Source organism: Notamacropus eugenii, chromosome 3, assembly GCF_028372415.1.
Source record: "Notamacropus eugenii isolate mMacEug1 chromosome 3, mMacEug1.pri_v2, whole genome shotgun sequence".
NCBI lineage: Eukaryota > Metazoa > Chordata > Mammalia > Diprotodontia > Macropodidae > Notamacropus > Notamacropus eugenii.
The window spans coordinates 2,020,705-2,041,597 of record NC_092874.1 but is presented as its reverse complement, the minus strand read 5'-3'; the positions used below and the strand labels follow the sequence as shown (position 1 = coordinate 2,041,597).

At 51.2% G+C, this 20,893-nt stretch overlaps 1 protein-coding gene across 3 annotated transcripts in view; it reads left to right on the top strand.

Moving 5' to 3' along the window:
• The window catches only part of COL28A1 (collagen type XXVIII alpha 1 chain), a 73,507-nt gene that overhangs the window by 15,417 nt on the left and 37,197 nt on the right, over nucleotides 1-20,893 (top strand). For all 3 annotated transcript variants that reach the window (XM_072650764.1, XM_072650763.1, XM_072650762.1), the window contains exons 4-13: nucleotides 1,262-1,282; nucleotides 2,960-3,016; nucleotides 3,994-4,047; nucleotides 4,968-5,009; nucleotides 5,252-5,278; nucleotides 7,753-7,797; nucleotides 9,644-9,688; nucleotides 10,134-10,187; nucleotides 19,081-19,149; nucleotides 19,759-19,827. In XM_072650764.1, the coding sequence (XP_072506865.1) occupies nucleotides 1,262-1,282; nucleotides 2,960-3,016; nucleotides 3,994-4,047; nucleotides 4,968-5,009; nucleotides 5,252-5,278; nucleotides 7,753-7,797; nucleotides 9,644-9,688; nucleotides 10,134-10,187; nucleotides 19,081-19,149; nucleotides 19,759-19,827 (483 nt within the window). The remainder of the gene's footprint in view (nucleotides 1-1,261; nucleotides 1,283-2,959; nucleotides 3,017-3,993; nucleotides 4,048-4,967; nucleotides 5,010-5,251; nucleotides 5,279-7,752; nucleotides 7,798-9,643; nucleotides 9,689-10,133; nucleotides 10,188-19,080; nucleotides 19,150-19,758; nucleotides 19,828-20,893) is intronic.

Sequence of the window (20,893 nt, the reverse complement as noted above, 5' to 3'; positions counted from 1 at the left end):
GGGGCCTTCTCTGCCACAGTTGAGTCTCTCTGCCCTTCCCCGATCAAAGCCTGGTCTGTGGTGTCCCTGAGAAGTTGGCTCTGTGAAGCCAAGTGGAGAACTTTCCAAGCCTTCTTATAGGGGCTTTATTTGCAATAGATCTCTGAAAGGATGGATGGATGGATGGATGGATGGATGGATGGATGGATAGGTGGATGAATGGAGGTGTCACTTTCTGGGTCTCAGTTTCCTCAACTGTAGAATCAGGGATTGGATGAGGGGGCCCCTTCCAGCATGAGACAAGGGATCCTCTGAAAGTGGAAGCTTCCAAAAACAGCTGATGTGGGACCAGAAACTACGACACTTCTGAGTTCACCCACAGTGATAAAATGGGATGTTCAGTTGTTTTAGAAATAGACCTTACAATGCCTACTGTCACGTGTTTAGAGTCCTCTTTTGTTTTCGATATTTGATCTAAAAGAATAAGAGTCCTTTGGTTTGCTCTGCTCTGTACCATAGAGGGGCCTATGTGAGGTGGGCAATGGGGAGACACTGGGAAGACCAAGTTTGCTCAGCAGAATTCCCCAGTGGGGAGCCAGCCAAGGCTCAGTGCTCAGCACAGGGCTTGACTGTAGCAGATGGAGAAACAGAAGCCTCAGGTTGGTCAGTGTGTTGTGGAGTCTCCATGTGATAAAGGAAGACAAGGAGCATCTTCTCTCCAAATCTGAGGGGGCAGATCTCTGCCTGCCTCTGTGGCCCAAAGGGATCTGCATGAGGTTGGCTGGTCTTGAACACGGCCTACATGTAGAAATTCCCTTGTTTGTGACCAGACAGTAAGAAGTGAGTCCCCTGTCATGGATGTCCCCCAGTCCCTGAGCAATTGGGACCAGCAGCTGGGGGAGTCTGGACAGTGCAGGCTGGGTGATGACCATGCAGGGAGTGACCCAGGGGACTCTCCAAGCTCCTGGTGCCCCTATGGCCTTTTCCCCCTCCCCACGGGGCTTACAATTTTACAGAAGAAGACAGCTCAGATAGGGGAAGGTGATTGGGAAGGGAGCTACTTTTGGGGAGTCACAGAGATGGTGAGCTGAGAGACAGGACAGCCTGTTGGGGTGCTATTGATCTGACTGCCAGGTCCAGAGCAAGGACTAGAAAGTGGGGGTCCTGAGGGTCTGGAGCACCAACCCTCCATCTGCATGGGCAGGGGCAGGGCAGATCCTAATTTGAGAATGTGCAGCACCACTGACCAGGTTAATGGGTTTACTTTTCTTTGTCTTTTCAGGAAACCCTTTTTGATAAGAAGGTGAGCACAACCACCCTGCCTTCCTTTGCCTTCCCTTAACATGATCACACTGCCCCTGGCACTGTCCATCAGGCAACTCCCAGAAAGGGCTTTCTATAAGGGAGGGGTCTTCCTTTGACTCAGAAGAGTTTCCTTCTGTTCACTGTTTTCACAGACAGATTCCAGCCTCCCTTGATGGGATAGAGAAGGAAAGGGGGCAAAGGGCAAGGGCAGAGAGAGTGGCCAGGATCCCCTCTGGACTGGACCTGGGCCAAATTTCTCCTAAGCCCCAAAGAGCAGAGGGAGAGAAAGACACATTTCCTGACTCACAGAACCAACCAAGGAAGGCAGACCCAGACCCCACTTGTTCTCTGGGCTACCTCTGCCAGAATATTGGGGAACAGTGGAACCACGTACACACACATACACATGCACATACCTGCACAAGTACACATGCACACACATGTATGCACACACACATGTGAGGAATCCCAGACCCCTGCAGCTGCTCTGCAGACCCCCAATCCATGAGTCCTACATGCCTCTCTCTCCTCACAAAGGTCTCTGACTGGCCAGTCAGAGCAGCCCAGTGCTGCCCAGCTAATACTACTCTGAAAGGAAAGAAAGCACCTGGGACACTCCTGGCACCAGCCTCTGCACCCCACCCATTATCCATCATTCTGTACTGACCCAAGATGGGAGGAGATGTGAAGGAATTTGTAGGTTGACCACCAGTTATGATGCACCAGGCAGAAAACATGTCCTTTGTCACGTTCAGAGTGTGAAAAGTTAGATGGTGTCGTGGATAGAGTTCTGGACCTGGAGCCAAGAAGACCTTCACACTGAATGACCTCACTGTGAAGCCCTCACACTGCTGGGTGACCCTGAGCAAGTCACTTAACCATCACCTGCCTCAGTTTCTTCAACTGTAAAATGACAACAATTACTTCTGTCCCCCAGGGTTGATGTGAGGATCAAATGAGACTAATGATAATTACAACAATGGCTAGCATTTACATAGAACTTCAAAGTCTGCAGGGCACTTTACAGGTATTCTGTCCTCGCAACAGACCCAGGAAGTGGAAGCTGTTATTTTCTGCATTTTAGAGTTGAGGAAACTCAGGCTCTGGTGTTTGTTCTTCCTTCTCCAAGAGGACCATGACACCGAGATGATGACATGACTTGCAGTTGACCTGGATTTGAGTGAGGGAGGGCTGTGCAAGGTCACAGCCTCACTTTCTCCTCCAGAGTCATCTGGGTCTAGTGTCCTGATATTCATCAGGATGACTGGAGATGGCCCAGGAAGCAATGGGAGACCCTGGCCATTTTAAGCTTAGGTCTTATCAGATTCTCACTTTCAGTGAGATACACCCATTCAATAAACAGGCTTCTTTAAGTAGTTAATCAAGGGATGGTCCCCTTTAATAAAAGAAAAAATAACCAAAAATAAAATCAAACTGGGAGGGGAAGACCCTCAGGGTTCCTGGGAAAAAGAGAAACAGTTATGAAATGACTTGGCCAGGGTCACACAGCTGATGAGGATCTGAAGCTGGATTTGAACTCAGGTCTTCCTGGCTTCAGATCCAGTGCCCTTGTGACAAATAGAAATACAACATTTAGAAAAGTTTTGCAAACTTTAAGGTTTTATATAAATGTTAGCGACTCTTGGCATTTCAATGCTGTCCTTCTGTGTTTTAGTGCGTCCAGAAGACCTGTGAATGTGAGAAGGGGGATCCCGGGGAGCCAGGACTTCCTGTGAGTATCTCTCTCTTGGACCCTGGGGTAGGGTGGCAGAGGCTGTTCAGAAATGATGGAACTCAAGGTTTGGTGCCCAGCACCAGGTTTTCAGTGGCAGAAGAAGCTGCCAGGCTCCTCTCAGGAAAGGTTTCAAGCCTGTCGAAGAGCTTGGAGCATTTGCACGGAACTGGACTCAGGGCAGATGTGGGGAAATGGGGCACCACATCTCAGAAGGGCTGAGGGCTTCACCAACTTCACCGTGGCAGAAGGGAATGATAAACCGAGTTGAATGGGTTGGTTAGCCATCAGCACCTTAGCCACCTCCCCCTCCTCCACCACACACACCTTCCCCTGCTGGAGCTTTAAAACAAGGTAAACTTTGTTCCTCTCTAGTTTGACCTTTCTGACCAGAGAGGCTGGGGATGGTGGAGAGGGCACAGTACCTGGGTTTGGATTCTCATGGGTGACCTTGGGCAGGTCCCCTCCCCCGTGTGAGTGTCGGTTCTCACCTCTGTAAAATGGCAGGCTTGATCGTCCCATTCCTAATGGTCCCCCTTGGCTCTGTGAGCAGAGAACCCAGGACTTGGTCTGGGGTGGAAGTGGGGAGCAACAGGAGCACTAGGGAGCTGTGGAGGGCAGACCTGTGCGAGTTTGCCTACCCCATTAGGTGTGGCTAAGGGGAGGGAGTGGAGACTGGCAGAACCGTTCCTTCCCTGCCATGCCCACCTGGCTTCCTTTTCAAGGACTCACATAGCTGTGCTTGTGACTTCAGGTCTGCTCAGTTGGGCAAAGCCTGAGTCCAGACGGAAGAGGCATTCTTTCCTAACCCCTGGTGAGCATCCTGATGGTCACTACCTCCGAGGTGGCATCTCTTCCAGGCAGGCTATTGGACAAACGGGTCCCAAACCCCTTCTGGCTCTGGGGGAGAATTAGTCTTGCACTCAGCCAGACAAGGGGAGTGCCCCTGTTCATAATGACATTTCTTTGCTGTGCAGGGCGTACAGGGCTATCCAGGGAGCAAAGGTGAGCGAGGAGCAAAAGGCCACCCGGTGAGTCTTTCCTTCAAATTCTGTCCTCCCTGCCTCCACCCTCCTCTTTTCCAGTTTTATTTAAAACACAAAAGCCAAGGACAGAAAAGGCCCACATTCTCTTGGAGTTGTCAAAACTTGGCTGACTTTTGGGAGAGCCCTGCCACCTGCTGCCCACCTTGGTCTCTCCTGAGTGCCCTTGGGACTAGCTTCCTGGTGCTGCTGAGGTCGGTAACTGGAAACAAAGCAGCTTGCTGGGAAAGGGTTGGTCTCTGCAGATGCTCCCAGAACTGTGGGAGAGCCTCAGATTCACAATTGTCTCCTGCCTATCCTTAGCAGACCTTTTGAGGGAGTCAGGAAAGGGGCATGGAAATCTTCTGCCAGCTAAGACTGGAGCTCCAAATTCTCCTTGTTCCTACTGAGACAGAGCTTGGACTTGGTTTTTCCAAGACTTTCTGATGTGGGCTCTTGCCTTACACAGCATATTTGAAATGCTCAGGGTCTCTCTTCTTTTGGGAGGCTGGACACATGACTAGGATGTGCATGCATGCATACATGTACATGTATGAACACACACATGTGGGTGTGGGTGTGCCCATGGACCCAGGTCATGAATTCTGACTTGGCTCCACAGAGCAGATTCAGCTTGGCTCCTTCTGTCCCTGGGTCCTTGAGCAGAATTGACATGGGACTCGAGATCATCCAGGCCCAAAGGCTTTGCCTGGGCTGTGACTGTCCAGGGTAACATGGATGGCTCTTCTCAAAAAGTCAAGGTTACGCTTAGCGAATGACTCCTGCCCTTTTCAGGCAGTGGAGGGGGGGGGGGGGCAATGACTGGATACCCTGTGGGCTCTGAAACCTGTCTTGCTGAAGAAGAGAGCTGAGAGGGAGGCAGGCATGCTGAACCATCACCTCTGACCAGGTTGCTTTCTATGTGACAGGGTGATGCCCAGAAAGGAGAGCCAGGAGAGAAAGGTCTGGGGGTAAGTCCCAGCATGCACAGGGCCACTCTGTCCAGTGATTCGGGGGGGGGGGGCCTGGAAATGAGTCTGGAATGCAAAGAGGGGAGGTGGAAAGTCCCTTATTTTTCTCCTCGGACACTTGAGCCAGATGCCTGGTCTCTGCCCCACCAGGCTACTTGTTGGTCCATTTTAACAAACACAGGCTTGGAAGGAGATTGGTGTTGACTTTCACTTACAATCTCCCCTTTCCCTTTCTTCCTCAGGGAGATCCTGGGTACAAAGGGGACAAGGTAAGATGTTAATGTGATCAGTAAACTTGGGGTGTGGAAAGAAAAATGATCATAATCCTCCCAGGGAAAGCCATGGGATCCTAGGTAGAGTTGGAAGGGACCCTGGAGGCTGTCTCTTCCAATGCCTTCATTTTGCAGAAGAAGACATCAAGGCACAAAGCATTCAAGTGACTTGCCCAGGGTCACACAGACAGCAAGTGGCCCATCTGGGACTTGCACAGGGTCCTCTGCATCCAAGCCCACTGCCTTTTCACTGACCCTCCACAACCATGGGCATTCCACCAAGATGGATGGCACCTTAAAGAGGAGTAGCCCTTTTCTGACAGAAAGAAAGATGTGAGGACAATTTTTTCTTTCACAAAGTCAGCCTTTAACACAAAAGCTGTTCTTCAGGGATGCAGGCACTTCCAGATCTGCTGGGCTGAGAGGAATGTGCATTCTGGGCCAATGATTTAGGAGTCCCTTTGGGGTCTGACCTTTTGGTGCTTCCCTTTTTGGAGACTGACTCATTTGGTTCCCAGCCCCCATGATGCAGTTGCTTAGTTTGGGGCCCTCTCTTCTGATGGACATTTTCCATCTGAATCCTCCATTCAAACATCTCTCAATTCTACTCCCTGTGGGGTGTGGGAGGAAAATGGTGCCGATGGCCCCATCCGGCCCGGGCAGAGCTGGCACATTCTCAAGCTCGGGACAGCTCCCTTCTCTTTTTTATTTTTAACATTCTTTTTTTTTTTTAATTTGAGCTCCAAATTCTTTACCTCCCTCCAGCTTCTTCCCCACTCATTGAGAAGGCAAGCAGTGTTATCAATTATACATGTGAAATCATGCAGCACATTTCCACATTTCCATGTTGCAAAAACAAACAAAAAGCTGAGAAAACTAAGTGAAAAAATCTGATTCAATCTTCACTCAGAATTCATCAGTTCACTCTCTGGAGATGGGAGACTTTTTATCATAGGTCCTTTGGAATTGTCTTGTGTCATTGTCTTGATCAGAGTTGCTGAGAATAGCTGATCGTTGCTACAATGTAGCTATTAACAGGTACAGTGTTCTCCTGGTTCTGCTCGCTTTACCATGCATCGGTTCACATAAGTCTTCCCAGGTTTTTCAGAGAGTGTCCTTCTCATCATTTCTTACAGCACAGTAATATTCTATTATAGTCACATGCCCCACCTGGTTCAGCCATTCCTTGGCTAACAGGCATCCCCTCACTTTGCCACCACAAAGAGAGCTGCTACACACATTTGTGCACAAAATAGGTCCTTTACCCTTTCCTTTCATCTCTCTGGGTCTCACAGCAGGCCCTTCTGGGCACTCAGCCTGCTCTTCCCCCTCCTCTCTAGGTCCATATGTGCCCCCCTTCCCCACCACCAACAGAAGAGAGATGCTGGGCACAGCTCCCTTAATAGCTCTGAGACTCCAACTCTGTCCACAAAACAGTAGCAACAACAAGGCAGTGTCTTACAGCACTCGGCACAGTGCTTAGCACACAGTAGGCATTTGAGAAATGGTTATTGACTGACACATCTCTTGGGGCCTACCAGAACCCTGGGAGGCAGGCACTATTTTTCAGATAAGAAAACTGAGTCTTAGAGCAATCAAGTGATTCATCCAGGGTCACACAGGCTCTGAATCCATGAATTTCTGACTCTGCTTCTTCCCACACTCCTACTCCAACTTATGATCGCCTTCTAACAGACAAAGAAGGAAAGACTCAGTAAAGGGACAGGGCCACACCCTAAGAAGTGTTGAGGCAGGATGTGAACCCACACCTTCCTGATTCCAAGTCCAATGCTGCCTCCCATCACCTCTGACCAATACCAGCTGGGCAGCTCATCTCAAAAGTGTTTCTGAGCCTCATCTCTTTCAGCTTAATGTCTATGTTCCTGTTCACTTTTATATCATTAGATATGGCTCAACTTTGAGGCTGCTGAGATCATCCTTTGTATCCTGATTTGTGAGTGGAAAGATCTCAGGGTCCCACCACTTTCATTCTGTAGTCAGTCACGGACTCTCTGGGCATCAGGGTCCTTGGCAGTAACATGAGCGGCTTCCAGCACCGCTAGGTTAATATTCCACTCATAAATTTCACAGCCGGGTTATCTCAGCTTTCACAAAGCCATTAATGAGAACACAGAAGGCCAGGACAGAGTCCCAGGGCAGGCCTCTAGGAACAATCTTCTCTAGTGCCTTGGGGCCTTTGGAGATGGTTATCAAGCCAGCTTTGAATTCACTCATGCGTCCCCTCTTCTCTCCTAGCCCTTGGATCTGTCTGTCTCATCTTCCCAAGCTCTGGGTGACCTGTGTCACGCAGTGCAACATTTTTCTCCTTGGCACCAAGTGGGGAAATGTGGGGATCCCTGCACTGGGGAGGGAGGAAGAGCTCTCCACAGCCTTCCAGACTAATGCAGCACAGATTACAACAATGCCTATACTGAGTGAGGGTCAATATTCTACTGTTCATCTTCCTCCAGGGAGAACGAGGAGAATGTGGCACCCCAGGGATAAAAGGTGACAAAGTGAGTAACACCTTGCAAGATTGGGAATACTTGGGCATGGGATTTCCATACGTAAAGCCATCTGGTGGGGAGTCCATCTTGTACCCAGAGCCAGAGGAGAGAAGGGGCTGCTCTGAGGCCAGAAGAGCTAGAGAGGGCAGTGACCTCTGCCAGTGGGAGCTGCTGGCTCTCCTAGGGGGTGAGCTGGGCCAGGGGCCTGAGGACACCTACAAAGTGGGCCTTACTCCATTGAATGTGGTCAGCTTTGTAAACCTTAAATTTCACTTCCATCCTGATCTAGCTGAGTTCTAGCTCGGCCGAGTCAGACTGGAGCCAAGGCTTAGGTGTTGGAGGCTTTGGCAAGAGGCCAGAGCTGCAAAACTGTTACCAGTGGGACCTGAGGCTTGGTTGGGGACTACGTAAAAGCAGTGATGCTGCAGGGAGAGCCTAGCCATCCCTGATCTTGGGGTGAAGACAAAATCGGGGAAGCACCAATAGTGAAGATGTTTACCCAGTTAGGAGAGGTTACCCAGAGAAGTCTCCAGAAGGAGGAATAAAACCCCCAGTGTGGGACGGAAAGGAGGACAATTCTGAACTGGTACCCAGCACACAGTGGGTGCTTAATTAGCACTTCTCAGAGGATCACTGCATGGTGAAGAATACTTGATAGTGAACTTGAGCTTGACTTCTAAACTGTGACTTGCACACTGAGCTCTCTGATGGGAGACTGGGGAGAGAGGAAGAAGCCTGGCCTTTTGACATGAGCCTCCAGGACCCTCTGGTGGTGGCTGCAGGAGCTGGCAAGGTCAAATAGAAGCAATTTCAGGGGAGTTTGATCTTCTTAGAGAGAAAATTCTATTTTCAGGTCACGTCAGTTAGCGTGGCTCAAGCACTGTGTGGGTTTTGCATGAGTGGGCTGGATCCTAGGGGAGCCAAGGATGGGCAAGACACAGCTCTTGCCCTCCAGATGTTCACATGCCATAAGTGGCAGGGTAGGAGGGGCTGATACAGATAGAAAGGTCCAGAAGCACAGGGATGGGGATGACTGTGGCCAAGGAGAACTCACACCCACCACCTAGGAAATCTGAGCAAGTCCCACACAAGGGTGTGTCTCTCTGAGAGATGCAGGCAGGGATGGAGCTGCTAGGAGGGCAGGCAGGCTTTGGTACAAGGGGAAGACCAGGCTCCTCCATGTTACAGTCCTGCATAGGAAACAGTCGAAGCCCTCTTGGCTTAGGGGAACGGATGACCAAAGTTCCATGCCACAGCTTATCCAACTTAGTATCATGATGGAAGAGTGACCAAGCTAAGTGACAGCTAGGTGGTACAGTGGTTAGACCACGGAGCCTGAAGTCAGAAAGACCCGAGTTCAAATTCAACTGCAGATACTTCCTAGCCTCATGATTCTGGGCAAGCCATTTAATCTCTGACAGCCTCGGTTTCCTCATCTGTGAAATGGGGGCGGTAGCAGCACTTACCTTACAGGATTGTGGTGAGGATGAAATGAGGCAGTGTTTGTGAAGGGCTCAGCACAAGGCCCGACACATGGTGGGTGCTCGATAAACTATTATTCTTTTCCCTCCTTCCCTCAAACTGCTCTGCGCACAGGCAGGAAAGGAAGACAAACTCCCAGGCAGCTGTTACCGCCATGGCCAATGAACTCAATTCAGTTACAAAGCAGACCACCCACCAAATGCCAGCTGGATCTTCCCCTGTCCTCCCCAGAGAGCCCTGGCATGAGGAGAGATGACTCCTTGGTCCTGGGACAAGAGTCATCCCCCACACCAGTGCTCGCTCTGTAACTGCCCCAACATTGGGTCTCGTGCACTGCTGTCTCCTGAACTTGTGGTCTCTCCTTATTCTCTAGGGCCCCCCAGGCCTCTATGGACCCAAGGGCCCCCGAGGACCCCAGGTAAGAGACTGAAATAGGATCCAGGTTGGGGCAGAGCTGAGCCTGGGTGCTCTCTCCAGCTCTGCCCTGAGAGAAAGAGTTGGGCAGTCATTCCCAGGGAAGAAGATGGAGGCAACCTGCCTTTGTCCAAATCATCCCATGGTGGACAGTTGCTGTTCAGTCCAGCCTCTTGGCCTGTGTGGTCATTCCCTTTAGAAATGTTTCCTTCCCTACCTGTGTCTGGGCTCAGCATCCCTGGGGGGGCAGCACATCCAGCTCTCAGGTCAGCATCCCAGGAGACCCCAGCCTCCAGGAGAGAGGCTTGTGAAGGCCCAGGAAGGCCTTGTGGGCAGCTCCCCCATTCTGTCAGCTCAGGGGCCACCTCCTGACCCTTACCACACAGAGTTCACCCTTGACCTTCGTGTCCTCCAGGATCTAACTCACCCTTGGTTTTCCTGTTGGGCAGGGTGTGAGGGGACCACCAGGTGAACCAGGACCAAAAGGCTTTCAAGGCAACAAGGTAATGTTAATGCTTTGAGATGCCTGGACTATGAGTTGGGGACCTTGAAGACTGAAAGAAGAGCTCTGGGGATGTGTGAGTGCCTGGTGACCCAAGACCCGGCCCATGGGATGGGGGGCGAGGTACAGGGGTGGGGGAGCTTGCACCCTCGACACAAGCCCTCAAGGCTGTGCATACGCACAATTGCTCACATATGGTTTCATCTCCCTGTTCCTCCCACTTCCTTCTGCCCCTGGTCACGCAACCTCCCATTGGACAACTTGCTTTGTAACCAGAGGGAATGGGGCTCCTGGGAGGACATCTGCTCCCTCTGAACTGTTTGAGTGTGACTCAGAGGCTGAGGGCGCTGGGGAAGTTAGGAAGATGGGAGAATGGGGAGGGGGAGGGGGAGGGAGGGGGGAATAAAATGACTTTCCGTTGGGACCTGCTGGGCTCAAGATGCCCTCTTTGGGAATCCACTCTGAGTTGCCCAGTGGGCGTATGGTGAGGGAAAAAGGAGAGAGATTAGGGCTGGACAAATAGAGCCAAGAATCTTCTGAGCAGATGAGACTATCAACAGTCCTTAAGAAGCTCCTATCCCCTTGGAGCAAGGGGAGAAGAGGAGAAGGGTGTTGGGACCCACTCACCAGGACACAGCCACACCAGATAACGTCTGGGATGAGACAGGATGAGTAACAGTTACCCCAGGAGATGGCCTGACTGCTGAGATGGCCCCTGCTTAGGCACACTGGAAGGAGATGGATTCATGGGCTTAAGGGCAGGAGAGTGAGACAGTGTGTGCAAAGGGGAGACCTAGGAAACATCTGACCCACTTGGCCCAGACCCCTCTGCAAAGGTCTTCCAAGGCCCGACTGAGAAGCTGCCAGAGCTGTTTTCAGAAATGCCTTTGACAGCTTCGTGCAGGACAGAGAGGAGAAGAGAGAGGTGGAGGCAGGGAGATGAATGCAGATGTGGGTGGTAGAAGACCCCAAGGGGGAGAGATGGGGGAGGAGGACCAAGGTATTAGGATGTGTATGAGAAGGGCCTGAAGGGGGATGAGGACCAGTAAAATGGTGGAGGGGGATCTAGAACTGACAAGGCTCTGCTTGCACATTGGGGGCAGGGGTGGGGTGCACAAGCTGTAGACCCAGAAGGCCAGAGACAGGGAGAGGGCCGGCTTTCAGGCCCAAGTGAAGGCATACCTTACCTTTGGACCTTTGTGTCCATGGCACCACCCTGATAGAGGTAAGGGGATTCCTCGCAGAAAACAAACCTGCACATGTCTGTGATTGCCCTGGAGGCCTGTGACATTCTGCCTTCCCTCCCAGCATCCCTTGTGCACAGAGAATTCATAGTGTTCTTAGGAAAGACACAGCATCCTCCGGATATGGCCTCCAATCCTCACCTTTGATTCATAGAGCTGGCTTCTGGCCTCTCGCTTTGGGGCCTTTTCTGGGAAGGCGCATTCTGCTGGTTCGAGTATTTGCCCAAACACCTAAGAAAATAAGGGTCTTCCCTTGTTTTGCATGAGGAGAATACAGTGGAGAGAAGAGGCTCCCCAGGGCTGGGGCCTTCCTGACCCTGGGACCCCAGGGTCCAAACCTAGCCACATCTGCAAAGCCCGAATCAGCCTTGGAGCAGTGTAGAGGGGAGACACCTCCTCGTCCTTTCTTCAGAGTCATGAATAGCCCCTTTCAGGAGGCACAGCTGCTTTTCTCCAGCCTGCTCTGGGCTGTGGGTTTTCTCCATCCAGTGTTTTGCATGAAAGGTGGCCAAAAAGGAGAATGAGTCAAGTCTGGGAAAATGTGATTCTGGCCCACATTTCCAAGTCTTTTCTATCAGAAATATTTTCCACATGTGGAATGGATCTTTTTTGGCCCCAAATGATCTGGTTGCCTGAGAAACCAAACATGGATGTTCCTTCTAACAGGGCCTGGCTTCCCTGATGAGCAGATTCTTCCATCCTAGGGGGCTCCTGAAGAACGTGTGGGCAGGGAAGACCCCTGGAATGTGGAGAAGAGATGTAGGGATTGGCTGGTTATCTGACATGGGATCTCCCAGCCCTCCTGTGTTTGTCTATCCCAAGGGCCCCTAGCTCTGTCATTCTGCAAGGGATCCACCCTGTCTGATGGGGCCTTGCTTCAGAAATCAGCTGTCTCCACATTTGTATGATCACACCCCTGAAGAGTGACTACTGTCCCTCGGGGTCATCCTGGATGCAGCTTTGGTGGTACCTGTGAAGGTATAACTATTGATGCCTTAGATGGCATGAGATATAAGTGCCCTAGGACTCAATTCTAGTGTAGAAAGAAGACCTTTAGTGGAGTGGGGATGAGTTTGTCTGTCATAGGTCAAGGGTTGGTGCTGATATGCCCGATCTGGGATGATCATGAGAGGGGAGCATGAGTCCTAGGTGGTGGGTCACACTCCCTGAGGGAGCTGGCCCCCAGTCTGGAGGTGGCTGCTGCAGACTTCCTGAGGAGTGGCTTGGGTGCTCCTCTGTCACAGCTGCCTGACATGGATTGTGTGGCCACTGACTGCTTTAGGAGATGTCTTGTGACTGGATCTCACAGAAAGGGTTCATTGAGAAGGTGGACTCTTTTCTTCTTCATTCTAGCTTAAACTTACCAGATCATCTCTGGGGACCCCATGGGGGTCATGGGTGGCTCAGCTGAGAATGAGCCTGAGGCTCTAAGGCAGGAAAGGTTGGAGAGCTTGAATCTTGCACTGACGTTTGCTAGCTGTGTGACCATGGACAAGTCACATTGGAACCTCAGTGATCTCACCTATAAAATGGAGATGCTCCTACTGGCATGGTGCCTCCCTCACCTGCCTGTGTTGAGGGTCAAATGAGGGGCGGTATGTGTTGATCTTAATACTAACAAGCTCCATTCCTCTATGACATTCATCCCAGTTCTACTCCTTGAGGATCTAAAGGGAGGGAGGGATCTCCTTCCACCACCACTCGATGCATCCATCTAACTTTGCTTCAGACTGCTTGAGATTCAGAGAGGTTCAATGACTTACCCAGGACCATATAGCTCATCCAAGACATTGGTGGGATTGTGAACCAGGCCTTTCTGTCTCCTGGTCAAGCACTTGGCATCCACTCTACCAGTCTGTCTCTGGCTGCTGGTAGAGTGTGCTATAACCCTTACAACTCTTTATAAACACTGGGGCCTTTTTGTGTTGTAAATAAAGAGGACACTCCAGGCACCATTTCTGCTTCAAGTTCAGCAGGCCCCACCTTCCTCAAGAGCTCTCTTTGTGTGAGCGGGGCTGGGCCACCCTTGTACATGAGTATACGTGAAGGGCTGGGTCAGGTGGATGCAGGAGATCCCTCTGCCCCCCATGAGACACTCAGAGTAATGTCTAAACCATGGCCATGGAGAACACGAGGGATGCAGGCTGCTTGGCCTTTCTGAAGATGCCCTCCCACATGTCGCTTTGTTTCTTCTGTTTCCCTCTCATCTTTATTCTAAGTGCATCCCCCTCTTCCCTAGCCCAGATCCGAGTCCTCTCCACCCCCCACTCTCTGTCAGAAGGTCCTTGGACTTAGCTCCATGACTCAACTCAACTCCTGGAAAGCTAAGAAAACAGCCAAGAAGCCTTGGCTGAGTCGTCTGCACCTGGGACCACTTTGGGCAGTAAAGGAGATCCAGGGAATGGAGTGTCCACCTCAAATGCCTAGGGCATGTGTGTGCACTCAGCTTCACGCTCCCACTCTGAGTCATGGAGTTCAAAGAAGAGCTGGTGGTCTGGATTGAAGATCAGAGCCAAATTCAGCCAAGGGCTTCCTGTCAGAGTCCAGTATCATCCCCACTACCCTGAGCCACCAGCCCAGTGGGGACTGCTGGGACAGCAGAGACAGCCACAAAGAAAAGAAAACACTCCAAAGTTACTCTACAATTTAAAATGTTACCCCAGGTCAGAAAACCTGAAAAGTCAATCTTTGGAGAGATGCTAGTGTGTGACAGGCAGACTCTCATGGAGGAAACATGAGGGTCTTCACAATTCTTGGCCAAGTGGAATGGAGCATGTGCTCCAAGGGCCAGTGAGCCAGCACTGATTAGATGTTTGCTCTGTGCAAGGCTGGTCTGTACCAGCTGGTCTGTGCCAGGTTGGTCTATGCCAGCTTCTCTGTGCCAAGCTGGTATGTACCACTGTCCCAGGCCTACCTCTCCTCCCCTTATGACCATGCTTCTCTCCACACCTGCTTCAAGTCTCCAAGGAGATCTGATAGGGCTGGGGTCCTGGGGGTCCAGGATCAGTCATGATTCCTAGGCATGTGTGCGTGAAGCATTTCTGTGTCTGGGAATGAAGACTGTCCTTAGAGTTCCTTTATGCCATTTTGAAAATTCCGGTTGTTTCTGCCCCTGACACACACTTATAACATGGAAAACCAGTTAGGCAAAATCAAGGGACACTGTGTTCTCATCTGACAGTGCATGCCCCATTCCATGTCCATGGGTCTCTGCCTCTTTTCTGAGAGGAAGGAAGACAGTCAGTACTATGTGCTCTGAAGCCAGTGTTTGTGAGCACGTCTCACCACAATCCAGTACCTTTACAGCAGGGTTGTTCCTGTTTTCGTGATTTCTGTCCCTGTTCTTCTAGGACTGCTTTCTCTGTATGAATCGACCTGGTGGGGTGTGTGTTTTTCTGATCTTCATATTCAGAATTCCTCACAGGACTATAATATTCCACTATATTCTTGAGGCATTCAGCCATTTCCCAAGTAAAGGACATCTACTTTGTTTGAGGTTTCAAGCTGCCACCAAAAGTTCTCCTTCAGATCCAGGCCACACACAGGACCTTTCTTCTGTCTGTGACCTTCTTGGAGTGCATGCGCATTGCAGGGATCACTGGGGAGAGCAGGTCAGGGACCATCATTCCAAGCTGTTTTTCAGGATAACTGGGTTGAACCCCAACTCTCCCAACAGACTGTCAGCAGTCCTCACTTCACAAACCCTCCAGCAGCAACAATTTCCTTTTTTGACCATTAAAATGCCTTCTAAACAACGTCTCAGGGCTGTGAGTTTAACTTCTTTGGGGCAGGCCTAGTTTTCCAACAGTAACCTTCATACGCACATGGAGTGTATGGTGCCAAAAAAGGCAAGCACTTTATAATGACCCTTTATCATGCCTCTTTCCCTTCATCTACCTCTCCCCTCTAAAGGCCTACAGATTTCCTGGGGACACTCAGAAAGAGACATTTGGCCAAAAAGAAAAAATGTTCCCAGTCTCTCCTTCCCATTTCACAAGGCTCTAACGAGAAATCAACATCCCCTCCTCCTCCCCATGTCCCATGACCTCATGGGCCTATGCAGAGCTCTCGTCCTAAGTCCTTTGATTACGGAATCATTCAAGGCGTCTTTCAGGCACTTGCTTCACATGTTACACCCTGGACACTCCCACCAAATGCAAGTGATGGGGCAATGACCCTCTTGCTTTCCAATGTGTTGGACAAGTGGTCGTTCTGTCCTTTGCAGAAGCAGAGAGGTCAGTGCAAGCATGGTGGGCTTGAAGCTCTCAGGGTCAGGAAGGACTGGAGGCCCCTTTTTCTCAGAGGAAGGAAGATTTAGCTCTTACCGGGTACTGTCCAGGAGTGCATTCTCTCAAGTTTAAGAAAGTTTGGGAAGGCTCAAGATGTTGTTTCTGGAGAACATAGCTGCCCTGACTCAGGCTAAATGGCCAAATCAGAAAGACTGCTGTTTGAAAAGGGGGCATGAGAACTTCCAATCCCACTTCTGGGTCATTCCACAGATGAAGTACTTGGCACATGCTGAGCCCTGAATCGGTGCTTCCAGACCAATAAAGTGGTTTACTCAAGGTCACACAATCAGAGTGAGAAGCAAAATTTGAATCCAAGTCCCCTAGGAGTCCAGAACTGAACTCTGGGGGAGCGTGGGAGCAGTGACGTTTGCCATGGCTGTTGCAGAAATCACCAGTTGTAATCAGATCAATCAAGCTCTGTCCTTCAGCCTGAAAACATCCATGGGGCAGCGAGATGCTGGAGGACAGACAACCTCATTCCTGATCTGTGCTGGGAGTGTTCTTTGTGAGGAAAAACCTGGATGTGAACATGGAAACTTGAAAAACAATAAGGGAAAAGTGGGCAAGTCACGTTGCAAAGAAGACCTTCTCTTTACAAAAGGATTCCACCAAAATGCAGTTTGCTTTCAGATGTTGGCTCTGTAGGTCGTCAGTTAATGGGCCCCTAAGTGTGACCTGGTATGCAAGAGAGATCTCCTTGCTGGGTACACAGGTGTGTATGCATGTGTGTGTGCATGTGTATGTGCATGTGTATGTGTGTGTATGACAGAAGGGTCTCTGGTGTACTTCATTATACTGGTGATACTTCTACTTGAAGTGATGGGAGCTCCACAGAATGCTGGGATATTGAGAGAAAGAACATTCCTCCTCAGACTTTGGAAATTCAGAGGTTCAGATCCAGGGCTACATGGCTGTGCATTATGCTACTGCTGATGGAGCCCCTTCCAGGGGGAGACATGATTTTGCTGCCCCATGGGATGGATAGAAATGTGGGCAGCCTGGCAGGTTCTGGAGGTGCCCCTCAGAACCTCCTCTGTGTCCTTTCTGTGGATAAACATGCACATGGGTGATTGACTGGCTTATTAATAGAAGAATGGAGGTAGGCATGCCTGGTGCTTTGGATTCTCCCCAAAAAGACCACTGCTGGCCTGAAGAAGCAGAACAGCAATCATACTTGAATTAGATTAGAGGCAGAGACAGGCCGGGAAAAGGCAGCATGGACTGGCCAAGGGTGTGGGAGGCAGGGGTCAGGGTTTTGGGGCAACAGACCAGCCTCTATCTGTGCCACTCTGAGGTTAGTTCATGGACATAGCCAGCACATCTCCATGTTGTCTGCACCTTCACAATGGGGGTGGTGGTGTCTGTATGGGGCTGGAATTTCCACGTTGTGGGTCCTGACAGCAGCCCTAGGTGGCTGCTGCAGATTCTGGACATATTACCAGGATGTGAATTTTGGTTAAGTTGTTGGGTCCTTTCAGTCATGCCTGACTCTTCGTAACCCCATTTGGAGTTTTCTCAGCAAAGACACTGGAATGGTTTGTCATTTCCTCCTCTAGATGATTTTACAGATGAGGAAACTGAGGCAAGCAGAGTGAAGTGACTTGCCCAGGGTCACTCAGCTAGTAAGTATTTGAGGCTGGATTTGAACTTGGGAAGATGAGTCTTCCTGACTCCAGGTGTGGCACCCCATGGTCTGTGGCGACTCCTAGCAACTTTGGTTAACATAGAAGATGGTAGATCCTGCTCCTTTGGTCTTGGGGATGGTGTGTACATGACTTGCAGGTTCACCTTTGCCATCTTATTTTCTGTGATCGCCCCTTTATAGTGGTTTCTTACAAACTTACTATTGCGCTGAACAGAAGGGGTGGGGTTAGGGGGACCAGAATTGGACACAATTGTCACACCCACGTGTATGTGGAGCACCTACTTGCTGGGAGTTCCCAAGCCTAGGCAGGGCAGCCCTGAGCCAGGTCCTCTTGGCCAGCTCCCTTTCCGCCATGAGATCTTCTAAGCTGTTCTTCTCAGCTCACCGAGGCCCAATGAGCTTGTTTCGGTGGGCCTGTGGGTCAAAGTTCACTCTGCTTCTCCTTTGAGGGTCCCTGGTTTCGTTCAACCCTACTGTCTTTGGCCCAGTCCAGGTCTGAGCAATGGTGCTTTAGATTTAGACACCTGCTTGGTCAAGCAGCTTTCTCTGAGGCACCAGACAAAGGGTCTTTGGAGCAGAACCTTGGCTTGTCTTGCCTGGCACCAGGGGGGCTGGACCAGCTTAGGGAGTGACTGCCTTTATTTCATTGTGTGAGCAGAGACCCAGGCACAAGGGCACATGTCCATACCCACTGGTCCTTTCAGCTTTCCTGGGTCCCAGGGAGAATCAAAAGACTAGGACTTCCCTGGAACGCTATCCAGCCTGCCCTAGTGGACAGTACCCAGGAGTGCATGGCCAAGCCTTGGAATTCCACTATGTTCCTCAGGCTCCTGGACCTCAGCCCCTTGAGGGTGTGGGAGGGAAGGAAGACTCAGGTGTGGTCCATCCTAGAAGCTGCCTCCCTGTTCTCTGTCTCACCCAGCACTGGAGAGGCAATGTATTTCTGTTCTGCCAGGAGGTGAAGGGAGAGTCAAGAGGCCACTGGCCAGCTGGAGATCTGCAGTGGCCCAGAGCCCACAGGAGTGTGCCTGTGGACTTGGGCAGCTCCTAGAGTCTGCCCAAAGTGATCCAGAAGGGGGCTGCCTGGTAGGGGAGGGTGTGCAGAATGAGCTGGCCAAGGCGGGCACTGACCAAGGTAGAGCTAGGGCACTGGGCAGCAGGACCTCAGCAGGGGCCCATTACAGTCTCTCCTGCTCTGAGTTTATTGGGCTGGGGCATTGATGGTGCATGCAGACACCTTCCTCTTTCTGAATTACATGGTCTCTCCTCATATTTCTTCTGTTGGTCAGTAGTACACTGAATGAGGCTGGGGCTCACATCCTGGATAGGTACTGCCCCAGAAGCATTGCTGCTGGCCACTAAATGAGAGCATGCCAATGATTTCCAACCTTAATGACAAGCCTTGAACACAGCAGATCCTAAATCAATATTTTTAAAAAGGAATTTCAGTGCCATGACCCAGAACTGATGGAAGGGGGCATTTCTACCTAGGACCTTCATATTTTCTTTGGAACCCAATTCCCCCAAGACTGGATGTTAGTTTGCGGTTTCCAGAGACGTCTCTTGTTGCCAATCCATGCCCAGCTTTGTGGTGGTTGTAGTGAGAACATGGAGCCCTTGGGTGGATGTATCCCCTCAGCCAGGGAATCCTGGGAAACTGTCATGATGTGATAATACTCAGAGTAATGGGCCTACTGTGACACTTTCTTCTTCTAGGGTGAGCCAGGCCCTGCTGGTCCTTACGGTCCTCCTGGTCCCCCTGGCATTGGGCAGCAGGGGCTTAAGGTAAGGCTTCCTGCCATATTGGAGCCCTAGTGGGAACTTCAGCCCGGCCCTTGGGCACTGTTCTAAGATGCTGGGCTGGCCTGAGGTGGGCAGGGAAGGCCTGTACCCACATTTTGGGGGCATGTGATATGACCGGAAGCCCTTCTCAATCTCCCACAGTGGTCTGGGTTGTAATTATCTCCAGAAAGCTAGTGGGAGTGACATAAGTGTCCATGAGCTGGGCACATGGCCCTTCCAGCCTTCCCGTGAGCTGGGCAGTAAAAGATGGGGATCTGTTTGATGCTGAGCTGGTCACCCATATACCAATATGCCTATTTCAACTCTTGCACCCAGAGCTTGATGTTTTTATCAGACAGGGAGGCCACCCAGTCCTGGCCCAGTCCACTTATGTAGAAGGCATGGAGAGGCTGGGCCAGGGATGGATCAGGAGAGGCTAAGGTGGGCCCTCTGCTGGGACTCTAACACCTTTGCTCACCTGGCTGAGCACCTGCCATGTCCTGGCTGCCCTGCATCCCCAGGGTATCTTTCTTCAGAATCCCTGGACATGCTTTGGGGATTTTAACAGTCCAGAATGACAGCAGTGACTCAGTGTCCTCCATTTCTTGTTAGGGAGAAAGAGGGCAGGAGGGCCGGCCTGGGGCTCCAGGACCCGTTGGAATTGGTGAGCCAGGACAAACCGTAAGTACTGTGAGCTGTCCTCATGACTTAGGGGAATGACTGAAGGAAAAGGATAAGCCTCAGCCCTCTTGGGATGCCCCTGGCAAGGGCAGGAGCAGAATGGAACTTGGACAATGAGAGAGGGGCCATGAGAAGGTGGGAGCCACAGCAGAGGGAATTGTGGGAATGTAGATGGGGGTTGAGTTGCTGTGCCACCAGCCAACAGGGAGTCAACTTGGGACCCTGACCTGAACAGATGCCAGGCTCTTCCTGGCATGTGCCAGAGGATCTGTCAGAGCTTCAGCTGCTGCTTCTCAACATGGGTGGGGGCGTCTGAGATGGGACCCCACTTCTGACCTAACACCCTTACCTCCCTGCCCCCGGTGTGTGTGTGACGCATGGCTCAGTTACTCTGGCCTTCTTGGTTTACTCTTGTGGAAGGGGCTGATCACCTTGCCCTGGGATGGAGGGTGAACAGCTGCATCTGTCAGCTTACTGTAATCTGAGAAGGAAAGAAAGGACCCCAAACAAGTTACCTGGAAAGCAAATGGATGGGGTTGTCCTGAGGGCCCAGATGGGCTCACCAGGGCTCCAACATGGCTTTCACCGTCCCTTCCCCCTGCAGCTTGACTGTGGTGGGGGCTGAGGCTGGGGGCTGGTCTCTAGGAACCATGGGGTGTCTCTCAGCTTTGCAGCTCCCCAGGAGGCCCCCCACCCTTCCTGTCTACTCACCTCTGGTTCACCTGCTCTGGGAAATTCAAGTTAAGTGACTGATTGCCCATCTCTGAAACACATGATAGCAAAGGTCATTCCATTGAGCAGGGAGATGACTTCAAAGGGTCTGAAGATCTTGGAGGCATGGTCCAAGGTCCTCCTTGTTACCTGAGCTCTCTCCAGTTATTTCAGCCTCCTTGTGGGCTGCCTGCTGGGGGAGACATTCTGAGGTCCTCAGCCCCAGCCTCCACAGAGGCCCCCAGGACTAGAGCTGGCATCCCAGGAGTCTGGCCACAGAGACTGGTGAATGGCAGGCTCTTTCTACAGGCAAACCCCAAATGGAGGGGACCCCAAAGAGCACAGCTCCTCTGAT